This window comes from Rhinoderma darwinii, chromosome 3 (genome assembly GCF_050947455.1).
Source record: "Rhinoderma darwinii isolate aRhiDar2 chromosome 3, aRhiDar2.hap1, whole genome shotgun sequence".
NCBI classification, from domain to species: Eukaryota; Metazoa; Chordata; class Amphibia; order Anura; family Rhinodermatidae; genus Rhinoderma; species Rhinoderma darwinii.
Window position 1 is genome coordinate 352,487,529 of NC_134689.1, and position 14,510 is coordinate 352,502,038.

The window sequence follows — 14,510 nt, forward strand, 5'->3', positions numbered from 1 at the left end:
CTTTCCGTCAGAACGGGACCCTGAGCAGACACAAACTGACGCCGGAAGCAAGAAAGTAGTCGACTACGCTATTGCTTCTGGCAAAACAACGGATCCGGTGCACAAAAGAGACAAACGGAAACCGCGGGCACCGGCTCCGTCACCATTGAAATCAATGGTGATGGAAACGGAAACCTCTCGGTGTCAGTTTGTGTCTGCTTAGGGTCCCGTTCTGACGGAAACCTCCGAAGGAACGTCAGAACGGGACCCCAACACAGATGAGAACAGAGCCTTAGTGTGGTGGATAGCATTAAAATGTTTGTACATGCTGGAGAGAATAGAGATTACAGATGGAATCCTGCGCAGAGACCAATGTGGAGACAGAATAAATGAATACCGGCACATCCCTCTGCACCAAGATCTTGTTTTGGACCTGTGGAAAAGGACACCATTTATAATTTTGATATCACAATATAAAAAAGTAGATCACTTCTACATATTACAAAGTGGGGAACAGAGAGACAAGGAGCCACAGGATGGGCATGATGAAAAACCTATAGGAAGCTGAGCATGATGAAAAACCTATAGGAAGCTGAGCATGATGAAAAACCTATAGGAGCTGAGCATGATGAAAAACCTATAGGAAGCTGAGGAGTTCTCTGCTTAAGAATATTTAGGCCCTGTTCACGCAGAGTATTTTGCAAACAGAAAAAATCTGCCTCAAAACTCCAACTTTCTTGCTGCGTTTTTTGCATCGTTTTCTGCTGCGTCTTTGGCCGCGGCCTTTGAGTGCAAAAAAACTCTGCATGAACAGGGCATTACACTTCCAAAATCCAAAAGATTTACACTTCCAAAATCTAAAGATAGAATGGAAGGTAGCGAGGAAAAAAAGTATACGGGACATGTTTCATTTCAAAGTATCGTTCAGACTACGGGTTTATGTATTCATTTCACATCAAGGTTTTTTGGGCGTAAAGCAGAAATTATAGCCCCTTTTGGTACTAAAGGGGTTGTCTGGTTTAGAAAACCCATTTTTAAATACCTTATGAGGGTATTATTTTAATCAAGTTAATAAAGGGGGTTCTCTATTTGGGACTTCATCTACTACGAGTGGAGAGTGGGTACAAAGAGCATCTCTTAATCTGAAGAATCTGGCAAGTCCATGCATTATACCATCGGTTCTTAGATTCCATGTAATACCTCCTTTACTCTGCGGCGGCGCTGCAGGAGACTTGAACACTGGCTCCATTGATTACACCTGACTTTTGGGGATCCCAGCAGTAAGACACCATTTTATCAGCCTATTATCGGGGAACCCTTCTTTGAAAAAGAATTGTCTCAAGTAGACAACCCCTATGTGAACATTTGTGGATAGAGACAATGGGTACAGTTGTGCAGTTACAAAGATTCTCTGACATTGGTGAGGTCTTTAGCAGATATACCTAGCTACAACAAGACAACAATATGTCTACTCACTGGTATATTCACGGGACCAGTAGGTTGGAATTCCCCAGCAAAGGCTTTCCACAGCATTACCATACTGAGCAAGATCGCTGACTTGTTGGTTTGTCACAAAGTAATGTTTGCGTAGTTCTTCCAGATCTTTCTTCTGCTCCTACAACAGCAAAAAAATGTACACAATTATATAGTATTGCAAGAGCATCTAATGTTGGGAATCTTGTAGTCTATCATTGTATGCATGTGAATCTTCTATTGCTCTGTTCACACATGGTCAAACATTTAGTGTGTACATCGGAAAAGCTCCCGACATACGTGCTAACCATGTCCATAGGGCTCCATTGTCAGATGGAGGCTAAAATAATATATTTTTGGCCTCGATCTGGCCAGTATATGTTAGTATACCAGAAATAAAAAAGTATAGAATAGTGCAGTAGACTACACTATTCCATCCCACAGAGTCCAGTAAAAAAATGTATACGTTAAACATAACATTTTTATTTAACATGGTAGCCTATAGGTGATGCATGCCACTGCATGGCATCCGTCACATACAATTGTAAAGGGGTTTTCCAGTCCCTAAAAATTTATGGACTATCCTCAGGATAGGCCATCAATAGTTGATGGGTCCAGGTCGTACTCCTGGGACCCCTGCCGATATACTGTTTTGAAGGGGGTGCAGCGCTGCTTACCCTTCATTTCTACTTGCTCACTATGAATCATTGACACACATAGTTACATAGTTACATAGTTAGTACGGTTGAAAAAAGACACATGTCCATCAAGTTCAACCAAGGGATGGGAAAAGGTAAGGTGACTATTCCATAGATTCACCGTTCTCACAGTAAAGAAGGCTTCTCGCCTCTGCGGGTTGAACCTTTTTTTCTCCAGACGGCGGGTGTGCCCACTTGTTTTTTGAGGGGGTTTTACATGGAACAGGATTTCACCATATTTTTTGTATGTGCCATTAATATATTTATATAAGTTAATCATGTCCCCCCTTAGTCGTCTTTTTTCAAGGCTAAATAGGTTTAATTATTTTAATCTTTCCTCATAACTTAGATTCTCCATGCCCCTTATTAGCTTCGTTGCTCTTCTTTGTATTTTTTCCAACTCCAGGGCATCCTTTCTACGAACTGGAGCCCAGAACTGAACTGCATATTCTAGATGAGGCCTCACTAATGCTTTGTAAAGTGGTAATATTATATCCCTGTTCCGCGAGTCCATGCCTCTTTTAATACATGACAATATCCTGCTGGCCTTTGAAGCAGCTGATTGACATTGCATGCTGTTATTTAGTCTATGATCTACAAGTACACCCAGATCCTTCTCAACAAGTGACTCCCCCAGTGTAGCTCCCCCTAGGGCATATGATGCATGCAGGTTGTTCGTACCCAGGTGCATAACTTTACATATATCTACATTAAACTTAATTTGCCAACTGGATGCCCAAACTCTTAGTTTGTTTAAATCAGCTTGCAATTCACGAACATCTTCCATAGACTGAACTATATTACATAGCTTGGTGTCATCTGCAAAAATAGAAATAGTGCTATTAATCCCATCCTCTATATCATTAATAAATAAGTTGAATAATAGTGGTCCCAGCACTGAACCCTGTGGTACACTACTTATAACCGGGGACCATTCAAAGTAGGAATTATTGAGCACAACTCTCTGGATAGGGTCCTTGAGACAATTCTCAATCCGATTACAAACTATACTTTCTAAACCTATAGTCCTTAATTTACCCATTAGGCGTCTATGGGGGACAGTGTCAAATGCCTTTGCAAAGTCCAAAAACACTATATCCACAGCAGCCCCTCTGTCTAGGCTTCTGCTCACCTCTTCATAAAACCAAATCAGGTTGGTTTGACAACTTCTGTCCTTAGTAAAACCGTGCTGGCTGTCACTTGTAATACGATTTTTTGCACATAATTGTGTATATAGTCCCTCAATAGCCCCTCAAAAATTTTCTCCATGATGGATGTTAAGCTTACTGGTCTATAATTACCTGGGGAAGACCTAGAGCCCTTTTTGAAAATAGGCACCATATTTGCGCTGCGCCAGTCCCTTGGCACTATACCAGTCACAATAGAATCTCTAAATATTATGAAGAGAGGGACAGAAATAACTGAACTAAGCTCCTTAAGAACTCTAGGGTGTAACACATCTGGTCCCGGGGCCTTGTGTACATTTATATTATTTTATTTAGTTTGGACCATATCTACATTCATCCAATTCAGTATATCAACTGATATATTAACAGCACTGGAAGCGGCTACATCAGCTGCTCTTTCTTCTGTTGTATATACAGAGCTAAAGAACCCATTTAGTAACTCTGCCTTCTCTTGATCCCCTGTGACCAACTCCCCACTACCACTATCTAAGGGTCCTACATGTTCAGACCTTGGCTTTTTTGCATTTATTACTTGAATAATTTTTGGGGATTTGTTTTACTATCCTTGGCCACCCGCCTTTCATTTTGTATTTTTGTTCATTTTATTACATATTTACAGATTTTATTACGCTCTTTATAATTTACAAAGGCTACAGCTGTACCCTCAGATTTGTATTTTTCATATGCCCTTTTTTGTCATGTATTGCCCTTTTTACAGAAGGTGTAAGCCATGTGGGGTTTAATTTTGGTAGTTTATACTTGTTACCTATAGGAATACATTTTGCACTATAATTACCCAAAGTAGATTTGAAAATCTCCCATTTATCATTTGTACCATTATTTGACAGTAGTTACTTGAGGTTTATCTCCTGAATTGCAGTCCTCATCCTGGGGAAATTGGCTTTCTTAAAATTAAGTGGTTTTGCCCTCCCAGCCTGTGTTTGTTTTTTAAAGTATAGGTAAAATATAACTATATTGTGATCACTGTTACCGAGGTTTTCACGAACATTGACGTTCCCAACAAGATCTGCATTATTAGAAATGAGCAGATCCAACAGAGCTTCACCTCTAGTCGGGTCTTCCACAAACTGGCCCATAACATTTTCCTGCAACAGGTTGAGGAAATGTCTCCCCTTTGCAGTTGAAGCCGAACCATGACGCCAATTAATATCCCGGTAATTAAAATCTCCCATTATCACTACAATACCAGCCTGTGTAGCTGGCTACATCTGTTTATATAGCTGACCTTCCATCTCCTCAGTTATATTGGGGGGACACAAATGTAACTGTGATTCACAGTATTGTAGCCTTCACCCATACGAGCGCTGCACCCCCTTGAAAACAGCTGATCGGCGGGGGTCCTAGGAATTGGACCCCGACCCATCAGCTATTGATGGCCTATCCCGAGGATAGGCCATCAATTTTTAGGGACTGGAAAACCCCTTTAAACGTGTACGTCATAAGCTTTTCAATAGTTTTTCATGATATATCCGTTAAATGTATGCCATTATAGCCTATGGGTGACAGATGCATTATACAGATGCCTAACAGTTGCATCCATCACCAATAGATTATAATGGTTTGCATTTATTGGATATGACATTAACTCTCATTACCTTTTCATGATCAATCTATTAAACGGATGCCACTAAAGCTGATGGGTGATGAATGTCACAGCCTTTGTTTAATGTATATTTTGGGAAATTATCCCAAGCTATTTGTCAAACATAGGCAAAAAAACATGACATGGACAGGACATGAAATTAAGTACTCTTTTCCAGGTAACCATGGTATAGGATCACTTCAAGACATTTGAGTTTCCATAGCAGAGGTGACCTACATCTGCCCTATTATTATAGACATATTACTTAAGGGCACGAACTGGCCGTCTTCTATTGGAGGAGTAAAACATTTCTACAATCTGGGAAAGATTATTATTATGGTTTAGGGCTTGGGGACAGTTCATGTATAATTTAACAGAAACTTTTGCAGTCTATGCCCCTTTCTCCTCTAAAGTATCTTGTATTATAACCTATAAGATCATTTTTACAGATATTTACCCTTTTAGTGTGAATCCACTCATTTATCCGTCCAAGGCCTGGAAAGGTAGCAATATCCATGTGGGCCATTACACAGATTCCTTTGTAGGGCATGTGGTAGGCAACTATGTTCTGGAAGCATAAAAGACGATAGGTCAGTATTAATGCAAGCATTAAATGTAAGCAACAAATAAACTAGTTCTTCGCAGGTTCCCTCAAAATACATGTATATCTGTGGACTGTAAATCAGAGATGACACCCCAAAGAAATTGTATTTGCAAATGCCATTAATCCCTTTGGATCAGCAGCTATTTGTGCTCTCTGTAATAAGTGTAATGCCTTGTTTAGCCTGAAGGGGCACTGTTCCCTCTCAGATCGACTAATATCAACCTGCAACATGGAGTTGTCCTGACCAGAGAACGCTTTAAATGAGTCATCCTCAATGCTAGAGAAATGGTTTCTATATTTCTCAGTCAGTATCAAATTCAAAAACATGTACATAACCAAATCTTCAAAGCCCGGGACCATACCTGTAAACTATGGTTTGTTGTATATCAAGGAAAGGCATTATCAACAATTTCTTAATATATGTATTACTGCCATCACTTTCTTTATAACTAGGGTAATCTAAGTAATGGAACATGGAAGTAGATGGAAGTAATTCTAGTGTAGATATATATTCAAAGAGTTGTTTGAGATTAGAAAATCATAGATTATTTCTTCAAGAAGCAGCGCCCCTCTAGTTCATGGACTGTGTCTGGTATTGCAGCTCAGCCCCAGTAAAGTGAACGGGGTTGTGTCTGGTATTGCAGCTCAGGGACATGATTCTTCAAGAAATCTTCAATGTTTTTCTAATCTCATAAACCTCTGTAAGGAAATGCTTCTTTGTTCGCCTTCCTTTTAAAGCAATCCCAAAATGGATTTCAGGTTTAAAAATGAAAAATATATAGTACTGTTCAAGATTGTTTAAAAAATAGAGTACTATGGTGGGTGGACTGTTTCTAATATTATAATATAGATGTACCCTAAGGTGAGATTTGCACCCCAGTCACTTACCTGGCTGTAATCAAAGACGGCATTGGCGGACTGTCTTCCAGAGTAAACATTAAACACAACGACCTTGACCTGCTCATTGACGTTCACAGTGTGGTATTCATTCTCTCCATTGTATCCTGTTCCTGCGTATTGGAATGACTGAAAGACACATTGATAACATGGAGCTGTGCACTGTATGTCAGGTGACAGAGTTTAAGGCACACATTATGATATTTTTGGTTGGGAAACTGTTTCAGCGTCCTAGTTCTCATGTATGCAATGCACATGGAGACCCACAACAGTAATACTCAATTTCATAGTCCAAGGGACAAAATAAATGGGGTTAGGTGGAAAGGTAAAGGAGTAACTCTGTTCTTTTGATGCCACTCCGATATAAATATGCTTGAACTGGACCTACTGGTAATTACTTAGTATACTAGTATATTAGATACCAAGAGTTTCTGGCAATGCTTTCCTTGTTCCCACATTGATAAAAAAAAAAAAAAAAAAAGCATTTAGGGTCAGCTCACACTGATTTTAACGCAAAAACCGCATCGGAAACAGCAGCAAAAAAAAAACGCCCGGAATAGCCTCCCATTGATTTCAATGGGAGGCAGATGCGTTCTTTTTCCCGGGCTGCTTTTGGCCGCTGGCAGGAAAAAAAAGCGGCATTTCCCTTCTTGCAGCAGTTTCCACCTCTGACCTCCCATTGAAAGCAATGGGAAGCGGAAAAAACCTGTGGTGCACGTTTCTGAGCATTATTCACAGCGTTTTTTGCCTGCGGCCCTTGCATTAGCTTCAATCGGTGCTGACGAAAAAGCAGTGAAAAATACGTGCAGGCGGTTCAAAATCTGCCTCAAAATTCCTGAAGGAATTCAGAGGCAGATTTTTTCTGCCTGCAAAAAAACTCTGTGTGAACACGGCCTTAAGGAGGCTCTGTCACCAGTTTATAAGCGCCCTTTTTGCTACATAATCTGATCGGCGCTGTAATGTAAATAACAACAGTGTTTTTTATTTTGAAAAATGATAATTTTTGAGCAAGTTATGAGCAATTTTATTTTTATGCTAATTAGTTTCTTAATGACCAACTGGGCGTTATTTACGTTTTGACCAAGTGGGCGTTGTAAAGAGAAGTGTATGAGGCTGACCAATTCATGTCCATTTGTACTCAGCACAGCGTGATCTCGCGAGATCATGCTGTGCTGTCACATATACCCACATTAACGTTACTGAAGTTACACGATGTCTATTCACACTCCCGACACTTCGGTAAAGTTTTTGTGGGACTTACTCACACAGCACAGCGTGCTGTCATTCACAGCGTGCCCTCGCGAGATCACACTGTGCTGTGATTAAGTCTGACACAAACTTTACCGAAGTGTCGGGAGTGTGAATAGACATCGCGTCCTGGCTGGAGGCAATGTCTATTCACTCTCAAGACACTTCAGTAACGTTAATTTGGGTATATGTGACAGCACAGCATGATCTCGCGAGATCACGCTGTGCTGAATACAAATGGACATGAATGGAGAGAAGTGTATGACGCTGATTGGTCACTGATTGGTCAGCGTTATACACTTCTCTTTACAACACCCACTTGGTCAAACAGTAAAAAACGCCCAGTTGGGCATTAAGAAACGAATTAGCATAAATCTAAAATTGCTTATAACTTGATCAAAAACAATTGTTTTTTAAAATAAAAACACTGTTGTTATCTAAATTACAGCACCGATCAGATTACGTAGGAGATAGGGCACTTATAATGTGGTGACAGAGCCTCTTTAAGACCATGTGTTATCGCCATGATAACTTTTACTCTTGACCAATTGGGCATTGTAAAGAGAAGTGTATGACGCTGACCAATCAGCGTCATACACTTCTCTTCAGTCATGCCCAGCTCATTTCACTGCACAGCGTGATGTCAGGAGATCACGCTGTGACGGGACTTCCTCCTACAGGTCCTTCACCGTAGCAATGGAAGAGTCAACAGACATCGCCTCCAGTCGTGCCAGGACGTTTATCTGAATCTGCAGCGGCTGGAGGCGATGTCTGTTCAGTCTTCCATTACTCCGATGAAGAACCTGTGGGAGGAAGTCCCGTCACAGTGTGATCTCGCGAGATCACGCTGTGCAGTGAAACAAGCTGGGCATATATGACAACTTATAAACTGGTGACAGAGCCTCTTTAAGGATGGCATCACCACAAGGCATACCTAGGCAGATGCCAGGGCCCACTGGGTTTGGGGGTCTAAGATGAGCTGGATAAACATACTCTATACATGTCAAGTCAAGGGTGGGGGAGACAGGGCTCCATTGTGACTTAAAGGCTACATAATTCATTTGAACTCAATTTACTTTTAATAAAACAATGTATTATGTGATTTTAATCAGCTTCTAAATAATTTTTTATTCCAAACTAATTTTTACTTTTGAGATACAGCTTCTATGTATGCTGTATATATATAGAAGCTATAGCTTGCCGTCAATGCCGAATCTGTCAGGTCAGCACGACTGACGGCTTCGGTAAAAGCTGGTCCAGCAAGTCTCGGACTTCATGAACCTAGATGTGATCGATAACAGCTGTACCCTGCATGTCAGAGACATGCAGGACCAACTTTCAGCCTAGTCGTCAAGTCAGCTGACCTGACGAAATCGGCTTTGACGGCATGATACAAAAAATTTAGTTCAGAGGTGTACATAGCCTTTAATACACCTGGAACTGGCCCTGCCTATATAATCTCGTTGTGAAAAAACATAACATGGTCCTTAGTAGAACTAGATTAAATGGTGTAGAGATAGGACCATCATAAAATATTAAGTATAATGGAAGTATTGAACGATTTGCATATTCTTAAGGGTTATTGTTAAAATACCCATGTTTAAATATTATGGCCCAGGACTGTACGCAGCATGCTACAAAAGATGTCTTACCTCATCTCCCTGTAGTGGGTTTATGAAGACGGCCAAAAAGCCCAGAATCAGCAGCTATGGACAAAAGAGTAAATAAAGAAAAAGTATAAGCAAAGTATTTTCCCTATGCAAGAAATCAATATAAGCACAAAATTCAAGTATTAACAGATATTAAGAAATCTTGGCTTGCATGTATCAGTCAGCAAGTCTCTTATCACCAGTTGGGTGAACAAATCCTAATGTTTTATATTTCTCTGACCTCTATATTTTTCCCTTAAATCTATACAGTTGGAAGTCCAAGCTAAAACAACTGAAGTCTGATTTTTCTTCCTTTCCCTTGAATATGTTAAATGGTTTATATGAGATTGGAGAACGAGCCTGCTTTTTTCCCAGAAACAGCTCCACTCTTGCCATTGGGCTGTGTCTGGTATTGCCATCCCATTCACTTGAAACAGACCGTTCTTTTTTATCCCATTCAAGCCCTTTAAATGTCACAAGAAAGGAACTGAGCCTAGTTGGCCATAGACACTAGAAAACTAAGGGTCCTCTTACACACCCCGACGTGGACCATGTAAACCAGCGCTGATTAACGAGACAGCTATTCGATTATCGGCACTTGTTTGCTCCTTTCACTAAAAGCTATGTATGGGGACGAGCGATCATTACTACGATCGCTCAACCCCACAAATTTCTATCATGTTAGCAGCACGTCTCCCTGTTTATACAGGAAGATGTGCTGCCGAAAACGATAATATTTGCGGTTACATAAACGATACGACCAGCAGATGATAGAGCGTTTGCTCGTTCATCGGCTGATCGTTGCCCTGTTTACACAGGGCAATTATCGGGAACAAGCATTCTGTGAACGCCCGTTTGCCCTATAATTGGCCCGTGTAAAAGAGCCTTTAGTGATTTTTCTTATGTTTGGTACACCCAATATCTCCCAATAATGTTGCCTAATATGTTTGTTAGGAGACTGACTATTGCTGACTTAAATTTCCAAAATCGACATCGTCAGCTGTCAAAAATTCAATGTCTATTATCAGTTTTAGTAAATATCAGTCTTTTAGGAAAGAATGTTATGTGCAAATGAGCAATCAGTGACAATTGGTCATTTCAAGGTCAATTGTGAGATATTTAGGGAACGCTCAGGTAAAGACCCTACGAGTCCCAGAATTTTGTCATATAGAGATGGCAATGAAAAGAAATTCAATATGCGAAAAGAACATAAGATTCTAGTAAGGGGGTAAATTACATACATTTATATAAAGTGTATGTCTACTTGAGACCTGAAAATTAGGATAGATTAATTTTAACATAATGTCATATTACCTACCATACAGTTTGTAGATATGTAGAGAATGTGTACAGATATTAGTTAAGATATAAGATCATTATGAACAAGCGGCGGGTTAGATAAAAATAAGGGGGTCCACATAACATCTAACACTTTGTAATACCACAGTATAATATATTCTCCTATACTTTCAATTCTTTACTTTGACTTTTTATCCCACTAAATGTCACAATAACGTTAGAATATTTGATATAAATACATTGCATATTATTTGTATGCTTATATTTCCCTCAGTCACTTACCATTGCGCCCATTCTCAGTATTGCCTTCAGGTCAAGAATGGAGAGTTCTCGTGCTCTGCAGCTTTATATGTTCCAGCCCGAAATATTAAACAATGGGGCAAGATAAGCCCAAGAGATCCAATCTGTGATACACCAGAGTAAACCCTACCTGTAGGTGATACATGTTTGTTAAATAGGATTGGTTTAATATTCCACTCTTATGACTCTTTCCCTCCATAGAAATGTGAAAAACTAGGCATAAAAAATACCTGCAAACAGAATAAGGGCGTGGAAATGTCATGGAAAATTAAATGAGTGTTTAATTATGAAGGAGAAAATATGTATCATAGATAATAATGGCCCAAAAAGTAAAGACATAAATCATAATCTAGTGACGTAAAACAATAAATAATTAGGCAGGTCTCCTGATCACGCTGCCTGGAATCAAATCAATAATTGTTATAAACATCGCATAATATTGCAGGTGTATGTACTGGCCCAACATCCTCTTTTCCCCTCATTTTACGGATACATCGACAACAATAAGTTGGCAGATCAGACTGATAACATGGTAGTAAGACCATAATTGGACTGAGGTGTAAAATCTATTCCATCAGTTGGTAAATGTATTAGCTGCTTACATATTACTCATGGTCACTAGCAGGGGCAGAGCTAAAGACCCTTCGATGCAGCAATAGAAGTCAGGGGAATACTAGGGTCTTAAAAGCCCAAGCTTATCTATACATCATATCTATAGGACGACTTTTAGAACACAACAGACTAAGGTGCAGTGGCTCAGCCTCTAAATAATGCAGTCGCAAAATAATGGTCAGATACCAGTTCTACACAGTGAAAAGTGACTACTGTACAATTACATCCAGTGACTCAAAGGTGACCTCTAATTGTAGTCGTCCGCTTTCCCCTTTCTTCTCTATACAGGTCCAGACTACAATGAAGACTTCTTCATGCCACGACTCATCCCTGCACACAAATTTCCATTATTGCTGTTGCGCTTAACGCCATTCTCAGTGCCCCTACACAGTATTAGTGCCCCTTTGTGCCCCACACAGTGCTAGTGCCTCCAAACAGTAATGATTCCCACGTTGTGCCAACCACAAAATTATAATGCCTTCTTTCTGCCCCACAATAATTGTGCCCTCCTATGTGCCCCCATGCAACCATAATTCCCCTTTATGTCCCTGTAGTACTAATCCACCTTTGTCCCTCCCACAATTTAATAGTGCCCCCTTTGTGTACCCAAAAAGTAATAATGCGCCCTTTGTGCCCCCAAAGTAATAATCCCCTTTCATCTCTTCACAAAGTAATAGTGCCCCCTCTGTGCCCCCAAGGTAATAATACCCCCCGCAGTCTGTAGAGACAGACTGGGGGGTCCAAAGTCACATGCCTTTATTGCCAAAGAAATTGTATTACTTTAATGCTCTGCTGCCTCACAGAAACGTTATTACTTTAATGCCCTGCCACCTGACAGACCACGGCATGTGGCAGTGGGGGTACCCTGACTTCTCTCCCCCGTCTCCTGTTCTCCAGGGTCCTCAGAGTGCTTACTTTGACAAGAAGAGACAGGGCGAAGGAGTAGGGATACGCATGCTGCCGCATACAGTTCTGTGTGAGGCAGCTGAAGATTAAAGTAATAAAGTTTCTCCTCTTGTAAATGCACTGCTGGCCGGAGGTTCAAGGCAAAATGCCTATGGACGCCACTGCTAGCAGTCCGGTCAGCGTTAGGTTAGTGTGGTAAGGGGGGCTTGTTGCCCCCCTGACTTACAGGCCTACTCGCAACTGCAACCGCTGCATTCCCTACAGCTATGCCCCTGGTCACTAGTCTCTATCAGTTGGAATTATTTTGAACACATCAATAAGAAAATTTTCTGAATGTATGACAAAGTTTCAACTTTTTGTGGTTTAAACACGTATTTTCTGTTATTCAAATTTTTATCTAATGGAGACTATTTGTTTATGGCTACTGCAGCAATATTATCTATCTCTATTTCTCTCATTTGTTAGGCCAGGAGAGAACTACTATAAGTGTCTGAAAGCTACTTGCCCCCTTTTTCCTACTGAAATAAATATACATGATTGGCTAAGCCAAGTGTGCATCGCTATTAGGCTACATGCACACGTTGCATATTTTGCTGTTGAAAATACGCACCAAAACCGCAGGAAATTCGCATTTAAAAACCGCACCTAATTGTGCATTTTTGGGTGCAGTTTTTATGTGTTTATCGTTTTTTAGCTGATTTTGGTGCGATTTTCCTCAGCACTAGGCATATACAATTCGCAAGCGGAAACGCAAGATAAATTGACATGCTGCATATTTTAAAATCAATTTACGTCCAAAGAAATACCGCAGAGTGTACGTGAGATTTCCTGGAATCTTATTGACTATGCTGGTACTGTATTACGCTGCGGTTTTGCCGCAAGCAAATATGCGCTGCAAAACCGCACCTAATATGCATCATGCGCATTATGGGGAATATGGGGAGATAACCATCGTCCAATGAGCATTCTGTAAACTGCTATCTTAGGTGTATGGCCAACCTAAGACTTGAAGAGTGACAAGACAGCTCCACCCAATGTTAATCCTTGGCTTTTGTTGTAAAATGAATCAGGCGCTCATGAGATCTCCCATACTCCACTATGTTTGAACACAGTTCAGTTGGATCTGGGTGCGCCGTATTTTCTCCAAAGTCATCTGGAATGTTTTTATCTGTATGGATTTTCTTTGCTATAACTGTCCTCATATGCCATCTGTTAAATATTAAAAGGCATCTCCACCCAAAATACATATTTCGTCTTTTGTACGGCTATCCTTAGATTACATTTGAATCAGATATTCATAGGATTCACCATGCCCAACAATTTATAATGTTTTTCTTTATGTAAAGCTATCTTATCTTGGTCTCACCCTGTTCTCTCTTGCCTCTTTTAAATGATAACCTGCACAGTATATGTATTATTCTTAAATGATAAGTCAACAAAATGATAACTCAACAAAAATCTTTTTATTTTACCCTAACCCTAAGGGCTTGTGCACACGTCAGACTGTACAGCTTCTTAAAGGGTTTGTCCCTAGATTAATTGTTACCCCCTAACCACAGGATAGGTGATAACATGCTAATCAGTAGGGGTCAGACCGCTGGGACTCCCCCGATCACGAGAACGGGGCTTGAGCATGTGCCCAAATGCTCCATTCATTCTCTGTGGCACTGCTGGAGATAGCCGAGCGCTGTACTCGGTTATCTGCGGCAGTCCGATTGACAGTGAATTGAGCAGCAATATGCATGCTCGACCTGCCGCTCCATTCATTTGGAGGAATGGGCCCCCCGTTATCGTGATCGGTAGGGGTCCCAGTGATCGAACCCCCAAATCAGCATATGATCCCCTATCCTGTTGTTAGAGGATAACATTTAGTCTTGGGATCACCCCTTTAATGCGGGCCGCGTGGTCTCTGTGCTGTACAAGCTCTTTCGGGTGACGTACTGAGATATTCATCCCTAGAAACAATACTATATGGGAAAATATCTATTTACATATGACATCAGATGGAGCATGTCAGAGGCATATGGAGGTACAGTAGACACGTTTTTGAGTGCC

At 40.6% G+C, this 14,510-nt stretch overlaps 1 protein-coding gene across 1 annotated transcript; it reads right to left on the reverse strand.

Annotated features, from left to right (window-relative positions):
• Positions 1 to 323: 323 nt before the first annotated feature.
• LOC142748224 (gastrokine-3-like) lies at positions 324 to 10,931 on the reverse strand. The gene is made up of 6 exons (XM_075855336.1): positions 10,920 to 10,931; positions 9,342 to 9,395; positions 6,433 to 6,570; positions 5,398 to 5,508; positions 1,456 to 1,594; positions 324 to 412 (listed from the first exon to the last, which is right to left on the reverse strand). The coding sequence occupies exons 1-6, from the start codon at positions 10,929 to 10,931 to the stop codon at positions 324 to 326; spliced, it is 543 nt and encodes a 180-aa protein (XP_075711451.1).
• Between the last annotated feature and the right edge of the window lie 3,579 nt (positions 10,932 to 14,510).